Source organism: Porcisia hertigi, chromosome 32 (assembly GCF_017918235.1).
Source record: "Porcisia hertigi strain C119 chromosome 32, whole genome shotgun sequence".
NCBI lineage: Eukaryota > Euglenozoa > Kinetoplastea > Trypanosomatida > Trypanosomatidae > Porcisia > Porcisia hertigi.
The window spans coordinates 918625-932790 of NC_090591.1; the positions used below are offsets into that span (position 1 = coordinate 918625).

The following is a 14166-nucleotide window of genomic DNA, read 5'->3' on the forward strand; positions in this document are numbered from 1 at the left end:
CGCGTGTGCACGTCTTCCTCTCCCGGGGAGGAACACGAACGCTTCCATGTTTGCATACGCACACTCGCAAAAGCACTTCACTGAAACTACGACCTCACACCTCTGCGCAATACGAAGTGAAAGAGCCTCTGTGCCTGATCGGGAGCTCCGTCAGTGAAGCACCGCTTCACAACGGACTGAAAGGACACCTCGGAACTTGGGACGTTGCGGTCCATCATGTCGGCGAAAAGCTGCACAGATACTCTCCAAGAGGGCCCGGGTGACGGAGCCCGCTCGAGTGCGTACTGCACCGCGTCGTGTAGGCGAGCTGTCGGGAAGAACGTGGCGCTATAGCGCGGCTCATGAAGGAGTGCGTTCGCGTGGTGCAGTGCACGGCACCAGTTGCCCGCAACAGCCGATAGGTAGGCAAGGTGAGCCACTGATTCAGTCTCTAGCCCAGCAAGCCCGGCGTCCCTGTCACGAAATTGCCGACTTGCTTCGCTGCCTGTGTCACCCTTGGAGCTTTGAGCGTCCAAGACGGGCCCTTGCAGTGAGGGCGATCGAGAATTTCGAAGCTGCACGAGAACCTGCTCAGCTGAATGAAGGGTGTCTGCACTCTGCAGAAGAAAATTGTAGGCGCGTGCGATTGGGTCTGTGCTGTAGTGTTTCGATAGTCTTAGGTCAGCCGCGATACTGTGGCCCCCGTCAACGTTGACATCGGCAGATGATGAAGCGGCAGTCGATGCAGCATACCGGCAAACTAGGTCGTACGCAGCGTAGCGGGACGCCTGCACAGACCCGAGCAAGCGCACAAGCTGCAGAAAGACATCTGGACTGTAGTGCTGACGCTGGTGAGGTAGTGTTGCCCTTTTGGGGGCCACGACTGCAGCTGCCGCAGAAACCCTCGACGCCGCAGAGGTGAGGCTTCCGTGCTGCATCACTGGCGACAGGCGACGTTTTTCAGCGTCGTCTGCCATCACAAGCTGGTGAGCTGACACAAGTCGCAGCGCAGCCTCCCACTGCTGGCCAGCAATGCACAATCGCAGCACATCTTCTGTTGCGGCGATGTCGGATGGAAGGTTGATGGTGTCCACAAAGGCGTTCTGCAGGAGTTGAACATAACGCAGCCCTTCATCCCAGCGGGACTGAAAGGCACGACACGTCTGATGAACAGTTACCGCATTGGCTCTTACGAGGTGATAGAGTGATTCGGGGGACGACGCGCGCTTTGCCGAGGAGCTGGTCGTCGATCCACCATCGCTCTGCGACGCGATCGCGCGGTCATAAAATGTTGACAATAGGAACGTGTCACCTTCAGAGGTCTCTTCGGCTCCTGTGATGCACTGCATACTGCACACTGCCTTCTTGCCCTGGACTACGTCTGCAACTCCCCTGATAGACCCTTTGCTTGAATCCCTGTCGGGAAGGCGAGCGCCGGCAGCTGCACTCGCAAGCAACTTATCCAACAGTATGCATGCATGATGCCACCCCGCCGAATCGAATGCAATAAGACCTAAGGTGTCATTGAGGGTTGAGGGTGTACTCCATCGCAGCAATCCCGCCGCCTCAACAGCGTTGTGAATGCGAAACGCGTGCGCTATGAGTCGTGCCTGGAACAGGGAGCTGGTGGCATACGAGCCGCTGCTTCGCTGTTGGTGGTGGTGGCGGCGACCAGCGGAGTACAGACATCGCATTGCAGCCGCCACATCCACTTCAGTCCAGCGAGTCGGCTCGATGCGCCAGAGGCAGCGCAGCGCTTCGGCCCAGTGGTGGCCGTCAGTGCGTCGGTAGAGTTCCAGCTCCACAGCCGAGGTGAGTGGTGTGGGGTCCACCTGACGCAGCAGCGCGAGGGCACGTTTCCACCCACAGTCACCGCCATCGCATCGATTCGCCCTCAGCTCCTCCTTGGCGATTTCGACGACCCGAGTATCACTCAACACCCACCGCACCTCCCCATTCTGCAAAGTGGACATGGCCGGTGCAGCACCCAAGGTGGCGCCCACGTGCGGCTTCCTGCTGGGAGCGTCTTGACGACTCTCACTGGGGTAGTAGTAGTTGTACAAAAGAGAGCGGGTCACGGTGCAACAGTGAAGCGCTGTCGCCTCCTCCGCAGCCCACGGGGCCTCAACAGAGAAAAGCATAGCGGCCTTGGTGGCCAACCAGTACTGCCTTCGATCCGCAGCCTTCAGTTTGTCGGCCGGGATGAACCTTGGAATGGCTGGGGCGGAGACCGTCAGGCCCGCCTCCGAGCGCTCACTTGCGCGCATCGTTTTTGTACATTGAGTGAAGACACCTTCGAATTCGGACCCTATCAGCGAGGCGTCATGTCCGCACGACGAGGCGTCGACGGCACCATCCGCGGACGCCCCCACGCCAATCGCAGCCTGGCTCGTCGACGCTGACGCCGCGAGCATCTGCGCCCATGTGGGAGGCTGTAGGCAATCTTGGTAGCACCTCCACATCGAGGAGCGCAGACCGCGAATCAGCTCAGTCATATCATCCCCCGCGGCTATCCCATGAAAGTAGCGCGCCAGCCCTTTTGCCGAGGAGATGGCCGATGCAGCAGCCGGTGTCGTTGCATCACTGGCAGGCGGGGAGACCGCGGCGCTAGTCGTGCTGGGGAACTCAGGTAGTAGCGGTGCCGGCAGCTGGGTCATGTCTCGCTGCATGCCGTTTGTACGTATAGCGCCGACAAGGTCAGCACGGAAGGTGAGCAACTTTGTCACGCAATCTGTGACGACATGAGAAGGGAGACCCTAGTGTGGGGGACGACTGTTGATAGTGCAGGCGGCACAAGCGGCGAAGTCTTGCGGCTCCCTCAGAGAGCGCATATACGAGGGGAGGAGGAGCGAAACAACAAAAAAAAAAGTAAATACAGATGACCACAGCCTTAATATTTAACTCGGTCGCCGGGGTCCGAATTTGAATGCGTATGTATAAAACGGTGTGAATTCGTGGAGGCGGGTGCCGTAGATGAAAGAAGGCATGTGCTGCGTTTTTTTTTTGTTTTTCCCCCCTGCATATGCCCTGCGTGAAAAAAACAGTATTCACTAGAGGGAGAGAAAGGAGACAGCGGGTGGGGGGGGGGGAGGAGGAGGAGGAGGAAGACACTCAGTTCGGCTCAGCAGTTCGGTCTTGGAAAAAAAAAAAGAACAAAAATGAATCATAGATGCACTACTGTTGATGTCATGTATCCCCTCTCCCTCTTTTAGTGTCATCGGTGTGGATTCAGTGTCCCTGTGTCAGCAGCGACGGATCGGTGCGCGAGAGCCGCTGTGACCGCAGGAAACAAGCAACGAGTTTTTTAAAAAGAACGTGGGGTGGTGAGAAGAGTACAGGAGTCTCACCGGCAAACAAGAGGAGGCTCGTTCACTTTTGTTCGCCTCAAGAAGCTTCACATGCTGCCAAGCAGACAATGGACAGGCATGAGCGCACTATGAGCTCCAACCGCCCCCCCCCCTTCCCCGCTTCCGCCTCCGCCTCACTTCTAGGCTTCGGAGGGAGAGAGGAAAGGAAGTGAGGGCTTTATGGAAGCCAAAGCCACGAGGTAAAAAGAGTAATTTTTCCTGCGAGGGGATTAGGAGGCTCGTGCATACAGTCGCAGATGAATGCGTGCCTGATAGAGGCTAACCAAGGGAGGGGGTCCCGGAAGGAACACCAAAGGGCGACTTGCGTGGGTTTGCAAGTGAAGGGAAAGGGTAATTGTGGAGGCGTACAAAAAAAAAACTGTGGAGTCGCTGAATCGGCTTACTACCCTCTCCCCGCACCCCAGCGAGTCGCCTTCGATCAGATTTTCACACTGGCTGCACAGAGACAGAAGCGGGTGAGGAGGACGTGTACACGTCCCCTGATCGATGCACACACACACACACACACACAAGCAAACAAATGCACAGATACAAGAAGTATCAAGAGGGAGAGAGCTAGACACGACAAGTGCAGGGCTCCTTCGCGTCATATTACACAGAGGGAATACAAAAGGTAAGGGAACCAATCAGTACGAGCCACCAAGACGACGACGAATCGCCGACATACGCCGTCCAAAAGACACAAAGATGCCCTCCGTCCTCGAGATTTACTCACAGTCACAGCGCACGCACGCACGCACAAGATTAAACAGCAGGGCACGCGAAGCGTGCCCGGACCACCGCACGCAGCCTCACCCTACTCATCCTACGGGAGGGAGAGAGGGAGGGAGGGAGGGAGGGAGGGGGGGGGGTAGGGCATGTCGGTGTTACTTGAATTAACATTCGATGAGGCGGTGGTTGACCGCGTACGACAGTAACTTTTAAGCGTCCACCTGCACGTGGAGGGCGCGGCAGAGAAGAGGGGGGGGTTGGGGGAGGGGGGTGAATGCAAATAAATAAATATATATATGCACACACCTATACGCGTAACAGCAGAGGAGAGAGGACGTGGCTCATCTCTCCGCGAGGGAAGCGCGAAGAGCACGCACAGAAATCCCATGTCAAAAGTCGCTGTAAAGATTGCGGACCACACGTTGCTGCTGCGTTTCATCATCCTTGGGAGCTGGGTGGGTCAACTTGAATAGAAACGCTGCCGCGACCGCGCCGCAAGCGGGTGCGGCCCAGTACAACCACAAATACATGAGTTGCGTGACGTACCCAGCAGCAAGGAACTTGGTCACCTGCAGACCGGTGGCGACCGCTGGATTGAAGGCGCCGCCCGACACACCGCCGACGGCGTACTGAGAGGCGAGAAAGCACATGCCGATCGCCAAACCGAAGAAGTCGTTGTTGCCCTGCTGTGAGTAAGCGGAGTGTAGCACGACAGACACCAGAAACATAGTAAAAACAGATTCCGCGACGAAGGCGCTGAAAATATATTCGGCCGTGTTCTGCAGGACCTGCGGCGCAGGCAAACGCTGCGTTGTGCCGTTCACGAGGATACTAAAACCGGCGCCGAGCACGGCCCCTATCACCTGTGCAACCCAGTACGACAGTGCCTCCTCGATTCGCATACCACGGATCATGACAACTGCAAAAGTAACAGCTGGGTTGAAGTGACCACCGGAGATGTAGCCAAACATGAAGACCAGCACGCTGAGCATGAGCCCCTCGGCTATCGGTGCGAGATTGCGAGTGTGAGTCTTTCCGTCCACCGCGAGCCTGCCGCAGTTCATCTCCGCCAGCGAGATAGTCACCAAAAAAATGAATGTGCCAACGCCCTCACAAATAAAGTTCGCCTGATAGCGGCTCAAGCGGATCAGAGGTATCCGACGGGCGAAGAACGACCTCTCATCCACATTCAAGGCGGTGTCCTGTAGAGCCGTCATCTGTACGTAGACGTCTCTACGGAAGCGACTGTAGAAGTGCCTGTGTTTATTGTCTGTGTGTGTGTGTGTGTGTGTGTGTGTGTGTGTGTGTGTGTGTGTGTGTTCGCGCGCCTTACTGCAAACGAAAAAAATTAGCGAACGTTAGTCGATAGAAGCAGCAAGTGTGGAAGGATGGTGATTGAGTGAACCCTCGTCGGAGAGCAGGACGAGTGGGGCTCACGTGCTGCGCATGTACAAATCCCCACCGCAGGGCCGAGAACACAGACACATGAGCACACACAACAACGGAAGCGCGAGGGCGAGAAGCGCGCACGAGAGGAAAAAGGGAAAATTAAAGAACGTCAGAAATATCAGCAAAAAGATGATCGAGTGGCATCGACGATTATACAGTTTTGAAGGTCTGTGGCTGTATCAAGAAGAGGGGGCCTCTGCTGCTGCTGCCACTGCCCCACCTATACAAAGAGAGACACGATAGAGGGTAGTTCGGAGAGCGGGAAGGGGGAGGGGGGCCTGAGCCACCGTGTGCACACCTGTGAGAAGCGCAAAAAAAAAAAAGACAAAATATAGTCGCCAATATTACGTCCAGTGCCTTTTATACGGAGAGAGAAGTCACCACGTTTCGATGTGCTTGTGTGTGTGTGTCCTCACGACGAGAGTCCAAGAACCCAGAGCTCCCAAAATAGAAAAATAAAGACGATAGATCCAGTGCCACCTCACACAGCCTCACCGACATCCTGTCAGCTGATGGACGCCTCAAAGCACACGCAGAGAGGGGGCGGGCGGGGGGAAGGGAAGCGGGGAGATACCGATCCAACACACACGTGGCAGTAGCCGGCGCGCACAGAGACGCATGTTGTGTTTGGTTGATCCATTGCAAAAAAAAAATGAATAAGCGAAACAGGGAGAAAGGCACTCATTCCCCGATTCCCGCGTCTCGGAACCCAATACACCCCCCCTCTCCCCCTCCCCCCTCTCCTCCCCCTGCAACCTCAGAAACAACAAAAAAAAAACACACGAGTGGGTTGGTGTGTGAGGTGCGCCTTCGAATTTTGCGTAGGCATTGTGCTTTTTCTGAACAGCAAGAAAAGAGAGAGAGAAGAGAAGAATACGAGGGAAATATGGCCCGGTCGGCTCCTCGTTGCTCTTGTGAACATCATCGTCTTCGGAATGTTCTGCGATCGCGTGTGCGTAAGTCAACCGGCTCTCCTCTTTGTATGGGTGAGCTTCTCACTTGGCCAGTCCCTCCGCCGCCGCCGCTGCTCACCCCCCTCTCCACCCCCAAAAAAAAACCATCACAACCATCACTACAGCACTGCGTCCCAGTGTGAGGAATCCTCGCAGGTGACGCGTCCTGTGGGCTTTGCAGCCTTCATAGCAACACGACCTAGGTCCGAAAGACGGAAGCGGAAAGAGAGAGTACGCGAGTACAAAAAAAAAGTGAGTGCATAACAACAACTCAAAAGAGACATGAAAAAGAAATTGGCTGCAACGGTGTCATCGCATCGCAAACGCCAGTCAGCGATGTGAGAAAAGCCGAACAACCCGAAGAGGAGAATCAAAGTGCACCATCCGCCCCCTCCCCTCAACCCCACCCCACCCCCACTCCACACACACACACATACAAAAAGTGTGCGCCTCAAAGGAGTACAGAGGTAGGAATTCTGTCCCTCCCCCCCCCCTCCACCACTCCACCACTCCATCCCTCCCCCCTGAGGATAGAGGGGGTGGAGGGGGGTGGTGGAGGGGGGGAGGGACAGAAACGGTTGGCAAGGGTCAAAATGTGTGCGACATGGGAGGATGAGAGCAGCCTAACATCCGACATTCGCCCAGGAATATGCCCAACGTGCGCCGCTGTGGCGCAGGTGTTAATTGAGGGTGGAGGGTAGCCCCTCCCCCCCCTTCCCTTCGTGGCGTCATGGTCTACACACAAAACAGCGGTGCGCCATGACCTTGTCGGCTTGAAAGTCAAAGAGGTGTCGACCCCTCTCCCCGCGTAGCGATGATGTCCCTTCACCGCACGGCGCGGCTTCTGGGGTGCTCTGCGCTGCCAGCTATTGAACCCCCTCTACGCTGCGCTTCTGTGCGAACGGGCACGTCCTCAGCACCACGCTCCTCGCGCATACCCAGCGTGCCAGTGCCTGGGAACACCCGCATCTCGCTAGAGCGGCGCGAATCGAAAGAGTTCGACGAGGCTGAGAGTGTCTCCTCCGGAGAAGACGCTGAAGGCGAAGTCCACACTGCTTCATTGTCATTGCCCGCATCACTGTGTCCTACGCTACTCCTTGCCGCGGCCTCGTTGATCCTTGCCTGTGCCACCGCGCACTGCCGGTGCAGCTGGTTCGCATCCTGGAACACCTTTCTGTCGTCCAGCACCTGCGTGTCTGTTGGCTGTGTCATCTGGGAGAAGAGAATCGCCGCCAGAGCGGCGCCAACGAGAGGAGCGAGCCAGTAGATCCAGACGGACATGAGCTCGTCGCAGCTGCCGGCAAGACACACGGACAACTGCAGCCCCGTCGCCACGGCCGGGTTGAAGGCGCCACCAGAGATGTGGCCCACACTGGCTGAGCCGGCGGCCATCGTCATGCCTGCAGCAAAGCCATAGAAGAAGCTGCCAGACTGGCGAGAGTAGGCAACGTTGAGGACGACAATGCAGATGGCAAATGTGAAAATGAGCTCCGAGAACACACCGGAGGATATGTAGCTGTTCGACACAGACGGCACATGTACGTTCTGGTCGCCCTGTATGAGCATTGCCACGACCCCGGCAGCGAGGCTGGCGGCAAGCTGGCAAAGAATGTAAGCACAGCATTGTGCCAACTTCATCTCGCGCACCAGAAAAACGGCGATGGAGACGGCAGGATTCAGGTGAGCGCCTGATATGTAGCCAAAGGTGAAGATCATGCTCGTCAGCATGAAACCCATTGCAAGCGGGGTCATGTTGGTGTCGTTGGAGACGCTGAAGATGCTTCCGTTACGCACGCTCACTAGTGCCATTGTAAGCACCCATGCGAAAGTGCCTACCACCTCCGAAAGATAGGCGCCAAGCTCTGGGTGCAACTGCACCCACGGCGGCACAGCAAGAAAATCGTAGCGACTCTGCAGCTTTCGAAGAGCGGCTTGCTTCTGGCCGTACAGACGGCCCAGTTCAATGGGGTCCAGCTGCTCCTCCACTGCTTTGCCATCTCGGGTCACCAAGACTGACATCGTGTACTTGAGCGCTGGCACCTCGGTCGGATCGATGACAACAGAGTTGTTGCGCGTGCCCTCACGCGTGTACGCGGCAGGTGTGGTCCGAGTACGGGAGTGCGACGCCTTCGGCTCAGCAGTGATGTCACCCGCACCACCGCCGCGCCACTCCCCCGCCATCGCTAGCGGCGGCGAGGCCAGAGAAGCAGCCGATGAGGGGATTTTCGATGCTGTCCAGCGCGCCACGGAGGCTGACGCAGGCGTAGGCGGGGGGAGAGGGGCTTGATAGTCAAAGTTCACATCCTCAGCCTCGCGCCCCACCACATGGATCACGTTTGACTCGCCCACCGCTGCAGCACCAAAACCATTGGCGGTGGGCTCAGAGGTACCTGGGGGTGGCGGGCTTGTCGGGTACACTCCTGACTCCATTGGCGGACAAAAACTGACTGCAGTCGGGACACCAGTGGACCAACCATCGGTGCTTTCAAGTGGAGCGGCACCGTTGTTGGCATTTGAGATCAAATGGCTCGCCATCTCTTGTATAGCCTCCGTGTGTGCTTGGACTGAATACATGTGTGAAATCGGAGGGTGTTGCAGCTGTTCAGCAACAACAATCAGAAAAAAAAAAGAGGGAGAGGGGAAAAGGAGGGGGAAGGTTGAAGATCGAGTAAGTGCATGACGGTGCGGACTGCACTGTGTGCAGGGTTGGATGTGCTTCTTCTGTAGTTTACGAGCTCCTCACCAGCGACTGTGGGAGGGGGGGAAGGGGGGAAGAGTTCAGACAAAGAAAAGGAGTAGTGTAGAGAAGCTCTACATGGCGCGGCCACAACACCTATCGAACCTACTTATCCACCTACGCGCACCACACGCACATACACGAATACACGTAGAGGGGAAGACGTGGAATTTGGATGTGCATCAGGTGCCATTGGCAAACCAGCTGTGCTGTGTAGCCTAAAATTCTCTCGTTGTATCAGTCGCCGCTGGGTAGGTGGTTGACGCCGGGAGATGCACGGGTAACACACACGCACACACACGCGTCAAAAAGATGTGCGTTTGCGAGCATCTGCACATCTCGTTTGAATCCTCGTAGCGCAGAAGAGTGTGTAATGGAATTTGTTCTACATCGCCTCCTCCCCTCTTCCTTCCGCCGTCGTTGCGATTGTGGTTGTTGTGACTTTTTACGGTCTCTTTGCCTTCTTTTCTCTCCTTTATTTGCTGGTTTATTCCGCTGGGATGTCTCCACATGACCAGAGAAAAAAAAAGGACTTCAAAAGAGAGAGACACAGAAGCAGAGATGGAGGGATGAGACGTGGTGGCGGGAAACAAGGAGGGCCCATTCATGTAGCAACCGCTTCAGAGAGAGAGAGAGAGAAAAAAAAGACGGGGGAAGAGAGTGACACGGAATAGAAAAAAAAACAATGCAAAGAAGAAAACACGCGTTTTATTCCTCCTCCTCCTCCTTCCCCCCCCTTCTTTTCCACATACCCTGCCATCCCCTTCTTCCCTCTTTACACCGTCCCAAAAGTGACGGTCCCATCAGAATTAATTGTGTGGCCGTGCTCCACCAACCACATCCGCAATGCTTTCTGTGATGTTTGAAACCATGTGATAGCCTCCTGCTTTGTTGCATTCGACTTCATCTTTTGGTTCATGGCGGCAAACTCTGGCAGCTGCTTCAATATTCGCTTCTGTAGCTCCATCAGTGGCGCCATCGTCCGGGACTCGCTGGACTGCATTTCTGTCACTACAGTGACAGCAAGTGAATCCAGCGAAACAGAGTCCTTTGCGGGCGCAGCAGGAGCAGCTGATAGAAGCGGAGAGACCGTGTTTGTCATAGCCCCGGTGTCAAAGTGAGCCCGCGACGTTGGCACCGCAGGGGCGACTACAGGTGGCGGCACCGATGCTCCCGACGAATCAGAGGGTAGCTGCAGAGTCAGGGCCACCCGCCTCGGTGACGCCGTGAGCGGTGCAGGGTCCACCACACGCCCACCTAGAGGCAGTACCTTGTCACTGCCAGACGCAAGTTGCGGCTGCGCGGAATCATCTGCAGTACGGTTGGCAGAGTGCTGCCGCAGGGCCTCCTTTGCGCCTACGAGAAAAGCGCGTACGGTGGTGCTCGTCACCTCTTCTTTCGCTTGCCTGCGCGTACGTGCGGAGAGGAGGTCGCCTGCGCCTTTTACTGATCTCCCCCCTCTACCCTCATCGCTCACGTCACCGCCGTCATCGTCCGACCAGTTGGTGGGCCTGTGCAGATCTGCTTCGACCGCATCCATTGTCTTCCAATCCTTCTTACTGATCCGAAGGGGCACGTCAGAGCCCCAGGCGGCCGAGATATTAGAGGCGCTGCTGCCAAGGAGGCCTCCATCCTTGAAACCGGCAGCGACCGTGTTCCGCTCGCCCCATAGCTGCAGTATCGGCCTTTGGAGCGGCGTAGCGGTGATGAGTGGCTGCGGCGCGGACGAAGAGAGCGAGCATACGGCGGTGCCAGATCTTTCGCTCTCATCGTTCTCTTTTTGGCGCCACGACGCAGGTAGCTCAAGCAACACACACGCCAAATGACTGTATTCGGCAGCTGGCGTGGAGACAAGCCTCGCAGACTTGGCACTTTCCGCGGTCAGGGGGCTGAGGAAGCCGTCGTACTCAAGGCGTAACGGCTCTCGCCGACGCGCCCGGCGCCGCTTTCGACTGCCGCCATTACTGCCAGTAGCACCATTCTCGCGGGTGTTACCGTGTTTGTTTGTGGTACGGCTTTCCTCCTCCCCCAGCATGTCTTCCCCGCTGTCGTCGTCGCTAACAGCGAGTGGGTCATCCATCGAGTCCTCGAAGTAACGAGAGGACACGTGCAGCTTATACGGGGGCGTGGTGCAGTCAACAGAGGGCAAGAAAGTAAACAGACGCCGCTCGCCTTTCGTCGCCGCGCTCGCGTGCGCATCATCTGCGCTGGCTGTGGCTAGGGGACGGATGATGTACTTCGTCACCGTGGCCGCTGCCGCCGTGCGCTTCGTCGATGCCGATGGCGTTGCATTAGCCGAGGCAACAGCACAGGAAGACCCCGGTTCTCGAATCAAAGGAACAAGACCGTCGTGGCGCGGGATCATGCCGGAGACCGTTGGCAGGGTCCAAGAAAGAAAAACGCAGTAAACGACTAAACACACCAAACTGCTCCAGGCGTGAGCACCTCTCCCCCTCCCTCCCTCCCTCCCCCCCACTGTTGGTGGTGGTATGTGAGCGGGTGGGGATGATAGTTGGGGTTCTCCTTTATAGATTTCTCTTTCTCTCCTTGTTTAATTTCTTTCAAGGATGACGTCCTTGATCAGGCAGACCGAGAGAGAGAGAGAGACGAAAAAAAAAAGAACTCACTATTGCCCCTGTTGGCACCACGGCCTATGCTGAGCTGATTGAATCGTCGTCACAACAGAGGGCGGTTTATTCACAGATGGAGAGGGGAAAAGAGACAGAGGCAGGCGCGAACGCAAGTGTAGCCGCTGTAACCAACCAAAACACTGCTGCTACGGGTTTTGGAGGGAAAGAGGAAGGGGGAGGGAGAAGGGGGAGGAGGGGGAGGACAAATAGACAAGCGATATGTTGCGGAGTGAGGCTCCCCAAAGAGGAAAGGGACAGAGAAGAGAGTGCGCTTGAGAATATATATATATATATCCCGTTGGTGAGCGACTGCAGAGGAAGAAACTAAACAAGACATCGCACGACTCTGTCTGCGCTCACCATCATGGACGCAGTGAAATCTCCAGCACTGATGGAGAGAAGGCGGAAAAAGCCGAGAGCGTCCTGAGGGAGAGGGGAGGAGAGGGGAGGGGGGGTTGCCATTTTCACGCACACAAGGAGAGAGTCGCGAACGCGCGTTCAACTTCTCGGTAGACTGTGGCATGCCTTCACTGCATTGGCAGCAGCGGCAACTGCACGGCAACCCCGTTTTTAGGCGGAGACTTTCCTCCTCCCCCCTCCCCCTCCCATAACAGAAAAATGCTCTCGGTCCATATCAGGTTCCGTGTGCCTTCATGCGAGACGTCTCCCATTCGCCGATTCTCTATCTCGATGATTATTATTTTACGCGTCTTTCCCCATGTGCGCTGTTGCGTGGGTGCGTCGTCCCACGGCGTTTCTCCCTCCTTCCCGGTATCGAATACGCAGCAAAGAAAGAAAAAAAAGCGGCCGCTGCCCCTGCGAAGGTGAAAAAGTATGGATACGACATCATGACAAAACTATTCATAATAATAAAACAAAGACACGAATGAAGAACATCGAAGCCAAAAAGCGCTCGAGAGGGGAGGAGAGGGGAGGAGAGGAAGACGGTGAGTTGTGCGTCCCCTCAAAGCGGGGAGGAGTGAGGCTAAAGAGACTAGTGCTCAACAGAAGCCCAAGAAAAGAATCCCGTGTGGTTTTCACTTTTAGTTGTCGTTCTATGTGGGGTTTAGCCACCCCTACAAGATGCCTGCAGTTCCTGTAGTTTCGCATGCAACAGCTCCCATGTGGCACCCGTGACAGGGTCACATTGGACGTAGTGGCATCCCGCACGCTCACATGCCACGCGGTCGGCATCGGCGTCTCCAACGTGGACATGCAGGCGGATGTCCACGCCTGGTTCGGATCCGCCGCCACCACTTTGACACGCGGCGCGGTAAGAAGCGGCAGCGTCCCTCACGCCAGCCAATATTCCCGCAGGCGATGGCTTTGCGTAGCCCACATCCCGAGCGGAAATGATCCCTGCGAGCAAAGGAGGCTCGCCGCTGGCACCGACGTCGAACGCGCCCAGCTGCGAGAAGACGTCTCGCATACGGGAATCCGCGTTTGTGACCACAAAAGGTGGTGTGGCCAGAAAGAGAGGCGAGGGTGTTGAAGAGGTGGAATCAGTCGAGCTTGAAGCGAACGCTGGTGTCGCTACTCTCGGGCTCGACGGCGTAGCGCCCTTTTCGCGACCTGTCTGCTTTTGGTTCCACTCACACAGGCGCTGCAACGTGTTGAGACCCTCCGGACACCAGTTGTGAGCTTTGGACGAGGCGAACTGATCAAACAACATGTAGTCCATGAAGCGCTCCACTTCTTGGTGATTAGACCACAAGGCCTTCACACGCCGCACGACATTTGGGGAGGCTCCGTCGTACAATGTTGCACAATTGTAAGTCTGTTTCAGGACACGAGTCCAGAAAGACCGCAGTTCCTCATCCGTGTTACCGCCAATCGGCATCTCCTTCGGGTCGGCAGAGCGAGTCCACGCCGCACGATCCACCAGGACCTGATCACTAATCGCTTTCAGTGCGGCATCGTGCATCATCCCAGAGGTGGCGTTCGGGCAGCTTGAGCGGAGATCAATGCCGTGTCTCTGGAGGAATGAAGCATACGAAGTGAGGTACTGATAGCCCAATCCGCACGTTACCTGGATGAGAGTGTTCATGGCGTCGAAGCTCACGGTGAAGGGTACTCGCTGCATCGGGGCGTCAAGAGAGCAGGCCTCTCTCCTCCTTGGGCGCGCACGCAAGCCTCAGTGTGTTCAGCAAATGTCCCCCCCGCCGCCGCCACCGCCGCCGCCGCCGCCGCCGCCCCGCTTTCTTCCAATACTCAGCGAAGGGATTCGTAAAGAGGAGGCGCGGTTATTCGAAGCAGATCGTGAATGCGCCCATACGCTGCATGCACACACTGTCGTGCATCAGGCAGCGGACAAAAGAAAAAAGCGTTGAAGGCATATC

At 56.5% G+C, this 14166-nt stretch overlaps 5 protein-coding genes across 5 annotated transcripts; all 5 read right to left on the reverse strand.

Moving 5' to 3' along the window:
• Nucleotides 1–86: 86 nt before the first annotated feature.
• On the reverse strand, nt 87–2648 carry JKF63_02598 (uncharacterized protein; the record flags this gene model as incomplete). Its single annotated transcript, XM_067898623.1, has 1 exon — nt 87–2648. The coding sequence occupies one exon, from the start codon at nt 2646–2648 to the stop codon at nt 87–89; it is 2562 nt and encodes an 853-aa protein (XP_067754780.1).
• A 1799-nt stretch (nt 2649–4447) lies between these two features.
• On the reverse strand, nt 4448–5275 carry JKF63_02599 (uncharacterized protein; the record flags this gene model as incomplete). Its single annotated transcript, XM_067898624.1, has 1 exon — nt 4448–5275. The coding sequence occupies one exon, from the start codon at nt 5273–5275 to the stop codon at nt 4448–4450; it is 828 nt and encodes a 275-aa protein (XP_067754781.1).
• A 2010-nt stretch (nt 5276–7285) lies between these two features.
• On the reverse strand, nt 7286–8995 carry JKF63_02600 (uncharacterized protein; the record flags this gene model as incomplete). The annotated part of the gene is made up of 1 exon (XM_067898625.1): nt 7286–8995. One exon carries the CDS (start codon nt 8993–8995, stop codon nt 7286–7288), a length of 1710 nt encoding a protein of 569 aa, XP_067754782.1.
• A 977-nt stretch (nt 8996–9972) lies between these two features.
• Nucleotides 9973–11562, reverse strand: JKF63_02601 (uncharacterized protein; the record flags this gene model as incomplete). The annotated part of the gene is made up of 1 exon (XM_067898626.1): nt 9973–11562. The coding sequence occupies one exon, from the start codon at nt 11560–11562 to the stop codon at nt 9973–9975; it is 1590 nt and encodes a 529-aa protein (XP_067754783.1).
• Nucleotides 11563–12893: 1331 nt separating this feature from the next.
• JKF63_02602 (uncharacterized protein) lies at nt 12894–13910 on the reverse strand (the record flags this gene model as incomplete). The annotated part of the gene is made up of 1 exon (XM_067898627.1): nt 12894–13910. The coding sequence occupies one exon, from the start codon at nt 13908–13910 to the stop codon at nt 12894–12896; it is 1017 nt and encodes a 338-aa protein (XP_067754784.1).
• Nucleotides 13911–14166: the final 256 nt, after the last annotated feature.